At 44.4% G+C, this 12,410-nt stretch overlaps 1 protein-coding gene across 2 annotated transcripts in view; it reads right to left on the bottom strand.

Moving 5' to 3' along the window:
- Positions 1-851: 851 nt before the first annotated feature.
- The window catches only part of PHF21B (PHD finger protein 21B), a 140,031-nt gene continuing 128,472 nt past the window's right edge, over positions 852-12,410 (bottom strand). For both annotated transcript variants that reach the window (XM_027702536.1, XM_027702535.1), the window contains 6 exons: positions 10,029-10,083; positions 6,512-6,534; positions 5,039-5,197; positions 4,286-4,361; positions 3,401-3,504; positions 852-1,145 (listed from right to left, as the gene is read on the bottom strand). In XM_027702536.1, the coding sequence (XP_027558337.1) occupies positions 921-1,145; positions 3,401-3,504; positions 4,286-4,361; positions 5,039-5,197; positions 6,512-6,534; positions 10,029-10,083 (642 nt within the window). In that variant the 3' untranslated portion in view covers positions 852-920. The remainder of the gene's footprint in view (positions 1,146-3,400; positions 3,505-4,285; positions 4,362-5,038; positions 5,198-6,511; positions 6,535-10,028; positions 10,084-12,410) is intronic.

The raw sequence follows: 12,410 nt of genomic DNA on the forward strand, positions 1-12,410 counted from the left end.
GTAAAGTTATCTTTTTGGCATATTATCTGTACTGTCAAGAAACAAAACCCAGAATAATTATTTGCTTTTTTTCTTTTAAAAAAAAAAAAATCCAAAATTAACCAAAAAATAAACAAACCCCAAAATAACCTCTTTAAAAAATGAAACCCAGCCTGCCAAAGATATCCACTATCATGGTTTATGCTTAATCTTGCACAAAAACTCCATGAGAAAAATACACTGATAGCAAAATAAGTAAAAAGGACCTGCAAAAAAGTAAGGAGTTTTACAGTCATACTTCTTTAAATACTTCGGAACGCATATACAGAAGCATCAGCATGAAAATACTTCAATATTTTACTAGAAACGCTAACTTCATACAGTTTCTTTATTTAAATATCTGCAATTCTCAACTCTAATAATACTGAAAAAAAGGATCTTTTTGTTTCGAAGGCTCTGTGAGTGTCCCTGTCGGCCCCAAACCCACGGGGGCCAACTTTGTTCCTCTGAAAACAATCCGTGCCAAGTCCTAAGTAGTTCAGTTCCCGGTTCCCTCGGGGATCCCAATTCCCCTCCCACACACAGCTCTCAGCCCCACTACTTCCCTACTACCTCACTAACTCTTTGCATTGACAACTCCCCCCTCAAAGCAGGACAGAGAGCCTGCCTGCCCCCCACCATCCCTCTCCCTCCTGCTCATCCTCAGGCGTAAAAAGACAATTTAAGGCCAACAGAACAAAACAAAAATCTCATAAGCACGGAAAGGTCCTGGCGGACGCACGACCCGCTCCGTGGGGAACCCGCTGCCACAGCCACCTGCCAGCTGGGCTGGCTGGTGTGCCAGCCTCTGTCCAAACCGAGATCAATCCTCTCCTCCCGTGCTCCAGCCTGATCTCTGCTCTGCTCCCGTGCAGAAAGTTCCCGGTGCCCCCAGCCCGCCGTCAGTTGTTGCCCTGCGAGGGCTGCAGGGCTTTGTGCATGGCAGCGGGGCCAGGGGAGGGCTTGATCCAGGGCACCGACAGCAGGGAGGAGGTGGTGGTGGTCGTCATGGTAACCTGAATCATCTGCTCGCTTTGTATCAGTCTAATGAGGGTTTTGAGACGTTCCAGTGACGACTGAGTCCCTTTCTGCTGGGCCAACAGGCTGGTTTTTAGCTCTAAGCATTTCTGTCAAATAAAAAGAGAAGGAAAGGCTGAGAGCGCGTTCGAATCCGTGTCAAACATCTCCCCAAACATCCTTTCGTGCCTCGAGTGCACGTCCTGCTCAAATGAAGTATATTCTCCTTTGGGGATAGTAAACCCCCAGCTTAACAAATGGAGTAATCACCAGTGCTGCACACAATGTCTGAGGGAACAATATTCTTCCCGGTCCAAATGCATTCAGAGGACATTTCCAAGCTCATCCCGTGGACAGCCTGGCACGAGCACCCTCTGCACTCACTGCACAGGGATGACTGCCATGGGTTTGCAATAGCTGTGCTGCTGGAAAGTACCAAAGGCAGCAGTGAGGTCTCTCAGCCTCACCAAAAGGCACTGATAAAGCCTCGAGGGGTAAAACTCACCACGATGCTTTTTGTACGTGCCACAAACTTCAGGGAGTGAGTACTGTGAAGATGCATTGATCTCACTAAATGTCAATATTTTTCTCGCTAGATGTTGATGTTTTTGTGGCAGAATACTTTGCTGTGAGGCACAGCTGCTACACCAGTGCAATCACCAGAAAGCCCTTGTGGGGTGGCCAAACCACACCCTGTGACCACCTGGAATGTTTCATACGAACCTCCATGGACACGAGAGCAAGGGCCAAACAAAGGCATCCCAAACCTCCTGCTTCTCCAAGAAGAGACAAGGAGAATCAGTAATTCCCCTTTCCCTCCCCAACCACAGACTGCTGCAGCCAAAATCACATTTTTCTGTGAGGGACCAGGTGAGAGACCCATGTGAGAGCCTGTCTGCTGCATGGAAGGGGCCAGTGGCCTCTGCTATCTGAAACCTCCTGGTTTCTTTCTCCCAGTGGGCCCAGGGGTCTGGCACAAGTGGTTATTTGTCTGCAGACTGCTCCTGTCTGGCTGTGGTCCAGACTGCCCCAGAGTAGGGATTCTCCAGTCCTGGGGAACTGGGAAATGCTCACTTGAGAGTCAACTTGTTTGGAAAGCAGCTGTGTGGAGCTGCTCCGAGTTGGTTTAGAGACATGAAATCTCAGGTGAAGGATAAAGCACATTCTGATTTTACCAAATGACACCATTGCACCTGTGGTGTGTATGAGAGGGTTCTTTTTTAACATAAATCTCTGTTAAAATGTCAGAATGAAATTGCTCTGTGCTGAAACACCTTTAAGTGCTTTTCCCTTTCAAGTGGGTACCTTTCCAGTAAATTTAATCATTGGCTGATATTACCATTTAAATAAAATAGTGCTGCCCACTGAAAGAACCCCATTCTGCTTAGGTAGAAACCTTACTGATTTAGACACACACCTGAGAACTGACTCCTTTTCTTTTTCCAAACTCCTCATCCCACTGACCTCTCCTACCTACTTCATACACATGTGTGTTTCCATTAGTGCTCATGGTGCCTGTGCACACTTACAGGGAATATTCCCTGCTGTGATGTCTTTTAATAAGTTATTGCTTTTCCTTCCACTCTGTTTTAAATGTGATAAATATTTTAATATGCCCCCTCTGGATAACTGCACTGGTAAAACAAGCAGTGACCAGTTACTCCTGCAGCTGCCACTTTGATTTTTCCAGGGTAAGGAAGTGTCAAATATTTATTGAGACTGCCGTGCAAACTAAGAGTGAGGTAGCCCCAAATCAGTTCCCTCAGCCATGAAGGATAGGAATTATGGCTTTGAATTCAGCCCTTTTAGCTAGAGACTGGTCCTCATAGCACAGTATATGTGGGAGACAGTTCAAACCAACATTTAGCTTTGAAATTAGTTTGAGTGATGAAAATTATTGAACCCATTTCCAGTCATGGAGAGGTGTTACAACATTCAGCTCCTGAGACAAATAAAGATGGTTATTTCTGCTTCACCTCAAGAGTTTTGAGCTAATGGACAAGCAGCTACCCCTGGAGGAGGCTTGTGGCTAAACTTTTCCCCTGGAGAATGGAAGTGCCTAGAAGTCAAAGAGCTGTCTATGGCATTACAAGGAAGGCAGCCACTGCTATTTAGGGGGGGTTTTTAAGTGTGTATTTGCCACAGGAATTCAAGTGATTTCTCCTCCTCAGCCTGCCAGAGCAGTTGGGTTTTGTGCACAAAGGAAATCCACACGTGTTTCCTCTGAGAGAAACACATTCACACTTGAAACTCTGCAGCTTGGGAGCAAAAATCATTTTCTAGCCACAAACCACCAGCTTTTCAGGCATAAATGCTTTATAAACATCTCAGCAGGAGGCTCTGTGTCCCCAGCCAGGTGTCCTACCTTCACTGCATTGTTGAGAAGTCGATCTTTTTCTTCTAACTGCCTGTGCTCACTCTTCAGCTCGCTGCTTCTCTTTAATAACTTTCGCTTCTCTTCTTCTTTGACTGCGGAACAATGAGATTAAGGATGCAGAGGGTAAGGAAAGGACAGACAGCAGGGCTGTGCAGCTGTGGACAGGACAACCCAAAAGCCACAGTCCATCTTTGAGATTAATTAAAATTCATCCTTAGACCACATGTCTCCCAGAAAGAGGTGGATGGTATTCAAGAGCAGGTCAGCCACCTGTAATGGCAATGGTTTGTGACCCCGCTGAAAAGCACAATTAAAACAGTGCCAAACCTCCACAAAGCTCCTTAGGACATGATGTAATGCCCCAAACAGCCCATTGTAAGAGTGCAACAGGGAACTAAAAGAGTGATGATCGATGCACAGGTGTCACACAGCACATGAGACTAATGACTGCCATACCCAACAGTACTGAAACAATTGGAAGCTGGTGTTGCTGTAGTGCCTGAGACATTGTGCTACACACCCAATAACATGGCTCTGCTTAGCCTGACTGTGCCTCTCTGCCTCCTACACTATGATTCTGCCTCAAAATCCCATTTTCAGCCCTGTTCTCAGGAAGGCACCACTTCGATGACAGTCCCCCCCCAGAGAGTGAAGATCCTGACAGTTCCATCTCAGCTTCCTTTCAGAGGGAAGATGGCAAGGAGCAGATCAAGGGAAAGGGGAGAGAAAGTGGCTTTCTGTTCCCAGCCCCTTATGGCCCTTTGCTTGCTGCCACCATCAGACCAGGCAGTGTTGCAGCACTACTGTAATATTAGTGCTGAGAGGGACTCAAATGGCAGGGGATCCCTTGTCAGCACCTGCATTAATCCCTACCTGTTTTATGAGTAACATAGGAGTGAACAATAGCCAGAGTTCCAGTCCATGGCACGTTGTCATCTTTCTTTAACACCTATAAGCCCAGGAAACAGCAAAAATTTAGGACTCCACAAAGACACACGTTAACATTTTTCTTCCTCCAGCCTTGCAGCTCTGCAGGACCAGATCTTGGGTCCTTGTCTCAGAACGTAACAGTGATCTCAAAGCTGAACATAAAGAACTCCGAGGCACAGAATCTACACTTTTAGTGACACTTTAGTGTTTTAGTAATTGTCTTCTTGCTCGTGCAATCAGCATTATTCACAGCAACTGGACAGGCCAGTACTTCTGCCATGACTGTGATCGACTGTTGTGCGTAAGTAACATGATTTAAAGGAAAGGAAGTGTTCTTCTCCCAGCTTTCAGACCCACTGGCGAGCTCCTGACACTGCCTCCCTCCTCTCTAAGGTTTACAGTCCTTGTCAGGCAACGCTGGTGGTGTTATTGCAAACGAAAAACTGTAAAGCCAAAGGAATTGAAGGGATATTTTAAAAGGACAATTCTTAGCAGATGTGATTACAGGCAAACTAAGTTTAGGACGATGAAAATACCAAAAATAAATACTTCAAGCTGTACTAAAAGCCTCTCAGTACTTCTGCAGCTAATGCAGTCCCCTAAGCTGGGACCATGGGTTAGATCAGTTTAGTGGTTCACAAATTGGAGGTTTCTCCCATTTTCCCTCCTTGGCATGCCATGCTCCACGTATCTCACCTTCTGTTGGCACTTTGGGCAGACCCAGACCCCCTTGGGGGCAGTTTTGAGGGGTGGGTCCAAGCAGTTGAGGTGATATGCTCTGGGACATGTGCCACAGGGCTGCAGGTTAACTCCACGCTTGCAAGCAGTGCAGTGCTCATCGTGGTGGATCTCACTCTGCAAGAGAAGAAGGGTGGCTTGGGTAAGCTCAGTCCTTGAGAATTTCTCTCCCCCAAGCCTCTACTGCAGCAGACAGGCCCCTTCAAACACAGAATCTAATTGTCAAAGGGACCCCGACCTCTGCAGGAGAGAGAAATAACGTGTGATAGCAACAAACACAAACAAACAAACCAAAGAGCCAGAAACAAGTTCCATAAATTGAAAGAGAAACATAAAACCCAACTAATCAAACACGGGGGGGGGAGCTGACTAATGTAGCCAGCTTGTGACACGGGAATTATTGCACTTCTTTTTTTGCCAGTGTGTGACTCCAACACGTGTGTCTCTGTATCTCTCTTCTGAAGCACGGGACAAAGTTATCATGGGGATCTCTCGACTCCAAAGCAGGAGGGAACAAGCAAGAAAAGGGTTCTTTTCTTGGGGAAAAGGCACAGTTCCACGTGTCATGCCCATTGCCTCCAAGAGCAGCTGGGGAAAGCACAGCCTTGGGCTCTGTACCCTCCTCGTGAACTCCTCTGGAGGCCTCCTCTCTTCTCCCTGGCACTCATTGTTCTCTGCTCAGACTTGCTCTGACAACCTTTCTCCAACAAGACTGATTAGTGCTTTGTCTGAAGCAACACATAAAATGAACTAAGGCTCATCAACAAAGTTACAGTGTCATGTAGTAAATTGCTATGCTAATCTGGTGGCAATGTTAATTACTCTTTGTATAATTAAGTGCATTTTAATAAAGGAGATACTGATTTTGAAACTCTCATGTCTTTTCAGGCATTATAAAAAAAACCTAAATTTCCTACTGCTTTGCCAGGAAGGAGAATAAATAATTTTATATGCTTGGTAATTCCAAAAGCATATTTTCATTTTTAGGAATATTAATTATGTTTCATGATGGGTTTAGCCAGCCTTATATCTTAAATTCTGACTCAGTCCTGTCAAAAAAAAAAAAAAATCACTCTCCAAAATACTACTCTTTAAAAACTCCAAAAATTTTGATTTCAACCTCCAGGTAAAGAGATTTAATCTCTAGAAACTAGAACGGTTACTCATTTTTCTTAAAATTTTGATTAAACCCACAAATCTGGGCTAGCAATTTCTCAATCAGTGGCTTCTACAAAAGAATTAAACTCAAACCTTGCATATGAAAGTGTTCACCTCTGAAATTCTAGCTTAGGGGATCAAGGATTAAGTTAAGTGGGACATGAGAATACCGAAATTTGGTACCTTGGTAGCACCTACAATAACCAGAAGCAAACACTGAATTACACAGTGATGAGAAAGACACTGCTATTACACAGACTTTACTGCACATACCTTCCAGAATGGATCCTCATTTGCTAGCATATAAAAGAAGGGCAGAGAACAGATTAGTGGCAAATACATTGCTGGAGTGACTGCTGGTTCTCAGCTGGGGGAGCAATTTTAGTCAGGCTGTGACACAGGAGACCAGGACATTGCCAAAGTTAACAGGGGCAGGAAAGAATGCAACAGCAAGCAGTGGAATTAGCATTTGAGATTTAAAACTGTGCATTGCAGGAGTCCCATGTCCAGAGGTCCTGGTGCTAAAGGGTCACAGTCTGACGAGCACATCATTCTATTTCAAATTTTCAGACGTTTTCACCCAGAGCTCTTCTCCACAGCAGTCAAAAAGTGTTCCTTAGGGACCTGAGCCTGCTGGGGGATGAGCAGTGTGGCCCTGAACCAGCAAGGCACTTAACCTGAGTATGAAATGGGTGCCTCTCACTTACCATTAAACACATGTTTACATGTTCAGCTGATTCACGGCCAAAATGGTCCAAAAAGGGTGGGGTGAGCCTGATGGTATCATCAGCTCTACCTCATCAAACCACTCCCCCACAAAAGGCCAGTGACCTTTTGATGAACTGAGTCTGTAGTGGTTGCATTCACAGCCTGATAGGAGCAACAACCATCAGAGCCCACTAAAACCAGGCCAAGCCTTTCATAAAAAAAAAATATTGGTGGGATTAATCACGCTTCAGTCCAAAAATAAAAAAAGCTGGAACGTGTGAACAGCTTTGTGGAAACCACTCAGTGGGTTGAGATTTTTGCCGCTAATTTCACAGAATCATGGATTCATAGAATATCCTGAGCTGGAAGGATCATTCAGTTCAACTCCTGACCCTGCCCAGGACACCCCAACCATCCCACCCTGTCCCTGGGAGTGTTGTCCAAACCCTCCTGGAGCTCTGGCAGCCTTGGGGCTGTGCCCACTGCCCTGGGGAGCCTGGGCAGTGCCCAACCAGCCTCTGGGGGGAGAACCTTTCCCTGAGATCCAACCTGACCCTGCCCTGACACAGCTCCAGGCTGGTGCACACTGTGCCAGTGACAAACACCTGATGGAGAGGCCTTTCTTTGGACTAAAATGAAGAAACCAAACTGATATTTCCCTCCTTCTGTCCTTCTTCAGCTCCCTCTCCGATCCCAGTGGGAATACGGCTGCCCCAGTGTGATCCCTCATACCTGGGAGTCATCTCCATGTTTATGTTTAAGTGCCTTTGATAGATTTTTTTTTTCCCTTCCATAAATTTCTCTGCTTTCCCCCAGAATTGTAGAATACTTTGGCAAAGAGTTCCATAAACAATCAGAGAGCAATAAAATCTGTGGATGTCACTTCATATCCACAAATACACACAGAGAGAGGGCCACCACGATATGACACCACGAATACTCGGGGGATATAAATGTTATTCAGATAAACAGGGGCTGGATAATTGAAGAGTCTTTTCTACAAATGATACATGTCAGGGGACACGACCTCATTTCAGGTAAGATGTTTTCAGACAAATGAATCCTGATTAATTGACATTTTGATCAAAATTTACAAGAATTGTTCCTTCTTCTGCATTTCCAGCAATGACAGTTGTTTCCTGGACGTCATGAGGAGTTTCTCCTAGTTTGTTTATTTGTCTTTCCAGCTCACTTTTGCTACAAAGTTTTAAACTTTTTAAACTACATCCACTTCTGCCTTCGAGTTGATGAAAAATTAAACAGAAGGCAATATTTTTAAAGAAGAAGCAGTTTATAAGAGAAGGGGCAGCCATCTCTGCACTGAAGGTGGAGAACTGTCTGGGACAGCATCTGTCTGCAGTTCAGAGCTTGCACAGCATCCAGCGTGGTGCATATGGCTAAAAACACCCTGCAGACATGGGGAATTCTGCTCTAAAGAAGTGCAGCTTAAAAACTCTCAGAATATGCAGAATCCCAGCAGAGATTCTGCATCCTGGAAAAAACCAAAGATACAGGGCTACAAAGAGGAATTAACAATTAAGGAGAGAGAGTGCTGATTTCCAGGCAGCTCTGAGACAGCTGCATCACTGGAGCTCTGACACTTGTCTACTTCCTCGCAGATAAAATGGGCATCACGTGGTGGAAAGAAGGTCAGAGATTTCAAACCCCAACTTAAATAAAACCCACCCAGGGGCTTCCAGAACATTACCATCCTCTCCTGGCTTTTCACGTGTGTTTACACGGGTAAAACAAGTGCTATGATAAGACAAATAATAAATTACAATTTTAATTTTGAAGATAAAACTAAGCCAGGAACAATGTTCTTTCCAGTGGGGCTCACATGAGCCCGGGCTCCTGCTAAGAGGGATGTCATCAGAGCTGTTTACTGTGCAATAACCTCTCCTGTCCTCTGAGACCCCACACATTAGAGGCATATGGTAAGTAGGGCAAGTGCCTGCATCTGGCACGGGAAGTTTTTGAAGGGAGGGAGAAGCTCTGCTGCATTTCAGCCAGGGCTCCTGTGGTGCAGGAATTCCATGCAGGGCCACAGAGGTGAACCTCCAGCACTGAACGTGACACCTGACAGGGATGTCAAGCAAAACACCGAAAAACTGCCAAAACTTCACGTCTTAATTGTAATTACCCCTGTAAATGCTCCTAATGCTGAAATAATATTTCACTTAGAAGAACATCTGCCTTCCCTTCCCTCCAGTGCACCACAGTAGAGTGAGTTATAAAGGCAAAACAAGGGCAAGGGCAGAATCACATTTCTTTACTGGCTTCCTCTCCTCTACTGAAATGCAACTGAAGTTTCTTTTTTCTTCCTTAAAATACTCCATGGCCTTGCCTGAAGAGTTAAACTGTACCCAAGGTTCTCTGTGTTTCATCTCCCAGTTCTTTGCCTTCTCTGTGCTGCACGTTTTTCCTGGGATGGGCTTCTTCCCACCAGCTCATCAGCAGCATCCCCCAAATGGCTCCCCTGAGTTGTTAGTTCTCGAGGCTTCCACAGTGAAATTTTCAGAATCTGAAGTTCTCATAAATGCAAGATTGGAAGGAATCTTCAAGGTGATCAAATCTAGATTTACCAGCTCCAGCTCTTGGAATCAGAAAAACCATGGGGTTTTCTGTCCCTGTTTTTAAAGCAAAAGATATGAGGAATTTCTGGCCCTTGAGGGTGGACAGCAGTTCCTTAAAGTTGGTGAAAAGAGGCAAATGAAAAGCCCAAAACAATAATTATTTTTTACATCCCAGTTTTTCAAGATATATTTTTAAGGACTTGGGGTTGGCAACACTGCCTTCTTCAATCAGTTCTCTCACTATGTGGTGTTTACAACACCAGAGATCAGATTTTCCTCTGGCTGCAGAGACTTTGGATCCATTTCTACACAACTGTGACCTTTAGCTTTATCCTTCAATTGTTTTTTCCAGGAAAACCATCTATTTTCCGTCCACACTAAAAAGTGCAGGGACCTTACACAAAGTAATGCCCTCTGGTATCCTGGCAGTAACTCAGATGAAATCCTACTAATAAATATTTAACATGTCATTAGAATAGCAGTATATCCATTTAAAATGTGCTTACCTCTCGTTGAGAGGAACAAGGGGTTGTTCAGATAATTCGAGGCGAGGCGTTTCCGCTGCAAGGGGGAGAGAAACCAACCACAGTGTCACTGCAAAGGGCTCTCCTTGTCCCTCACATCTCACATTAACCATCCCCACGGGCTTCCCTCACACCCAACCAGCTCTCCAAAAGCTACTTGGGTTGGCCAAGGAGACAGCCAAACAAACAGCTGCACGATTCACCTTCCCAGCAAGTTCTTCACAGGGCATTAAATGAGAAATACGAATTGCAAATGTCATTGATGGGGTTTCAAGATGTCCATAAGGGGGAAAACAGTGTAATAAATTGTTGCTGTGACATGACATCTTTATTTGAACACATAGAAATGGTGATGGACTTCCCACCTGCAGGAAAATTGCCTTTACCTTCGTGACACCTGCCTGCAGTTCAGAGGAACAGAGACTGAGTTTGCAAGCAACGTTTGTAAGCAAAACATTTCCCTTTCAGAAGTGAATGTGCACGACCTGGAGGAGCTGACAGTGATTTCAACCTGCTGAGGTCACCACAGTTACAAACACAGGCCACACTGCAAACCTGGCTGAGGTGTTTAACCCATCAGATGGCACGAGCTGCTGCTCTAGAGCAAACCAGGCTTCATCAACAGCCTGTACAACCCCTGATTGTCTCTCTGAGCCATCCAACACTTGTACAGCAGGACTGGGAACAGCCCCACTTCCCTCCATTAGATGTTGTTAGATTCTGCTTGGAGGAAAATTAGAGGGGTTTTGCTAATAAATGATTTATTCTGAAGCGAGTGAACGGTTCTCTTCTACACGGGTGCCTGCCAGTCTGTTAAATGAATTTTAAATAGATGTTTCTTTCTCAAAAAAAATTAACAAGCCTGAAACTTTACCCTTTCCTATGGAAAAATAAAAAAAGGCTACTGAGGGTAGGGAAATAGAATGGTATCTAATTTTTTTTTTTAGGAATAAAGCTTTGAAAAGAAGAAACACACAACATTCAAGTGAAGACATAAGACCACGATCCCATTTTTTGCAATCAAGGAAGTCAGCACCACTGCAGATGCTGAGCTCCTGCCGTTCCGAGGGGCGTTGGCAAATAAAAAGTCTAATTTGTATGCAATTCCAATTTAAACAATCATGAATTAAAGATCATTCAGAAGACTAAATTAAACTGCGCCAAAAATGCCTGGAATGCCACAAATACCTCAACTCACTGATTAGCAAATCAATCTGAGCAGCTAATTGATCAGAGAAAAACCATCTGCCTCCATTGTGCTGGGATGGCATTCCCCATGGTCAGCCCTTAATGACAGCTCCTAATGAGGACACAGCTGATCAGCCACGGGACTCCTCCACAGACATTCCTTCCTCCACACCATCCTTCCCTTCAGGACAAGCTTTTGGGACCAGATACCACGAGAAGTATGAACCAGGGGTGCAGCAGAGCTGCTCCATCTTCTTTTTCACCTCTGCCCCAAGAGAACTGAGTTTCCCACAAACACCCATTTGCAGCCACGAAATTCTGCTGCAAGTGTTTTCAAAATTTTATCAGGACAAAAAGGTCTAAGGCACTTCAAATTTAATGCCAGCAAGGCTGAGTTCCTACTGTGTTAAAAAGTGGGTGCATGGACATCACTGAAGAGAAGAGCTGAGTTCTGAAGAATTCAAGGGCTGCTCTGGAGTATAAAAATCTCCAATCCTTTCAAGAAAGTTTGACTACAGAGGTGGGTTTTTACTTGGCCTCATCTGTCTGCTGTCTGCCAGCAAAGGCAGAAATCTGAACTGTTGGCAAACCAAAAACACTGCATGGCTTGTACCTAAACAAAGAAAAATCACTTTCTTTAGGCTTTAAGAACTCAGAACACAGAGAAATCCTGCTTAAAAGGAGAGCTGGCTGCAACTGAGTTTCATTTCAGTAGGAAGTTCAAACAGCAATCCCAAATTGTGCTGAAATTTTAAGGGTGAAATTTTAATTAGCTGAATAAATGTACATAAGTCAGTTCAGAAACAAAGAAAAATTTCAGAAAAAGTTAAGCCTATTTGTATGCTGCTTTTACACCAGGTTTGCAATCCAATATTATGCAGGACCAAATTCTGATGCTACTATAAATGTAACAGCGTAAGTGTAACAGACAACAGATATTATCCAGAGCATTTTTATTTTTAATTATGCATTATTATATTTATTATGCAGGCTTCTGTACCCCCTGCAGAGCACACTGGTTCTTAAACCAACACATCCCTTTTATGAATGCCACTAATAAAAAAAGTGAAGTTCTCCATTTATTATTTGGCACATAGGAAAGGAGAAATAGCAATGCAAGTTTGAACATAATGCAGCACTTCTGTTCTTCAGTTCTGACCTAGAGGGACTGCCTGC

Source organism: Neopelma chrysocephalum, unplaced genomic scaffold, assembly GCF_003984885.1.
Source record: "Neopelma chrysocephalum unplaced genomic scaffold, ASM398488v2 Primary Assembly neopelma1_188, whole genome shotgun sequence".
NCBI classification, from domain to species: domain Eukaryota; kingdom Metazoa; phylum Chordata; class Aves; order Passeriformes; family Pipridae; genus Neopelma; species Neopelma chrysocephalum.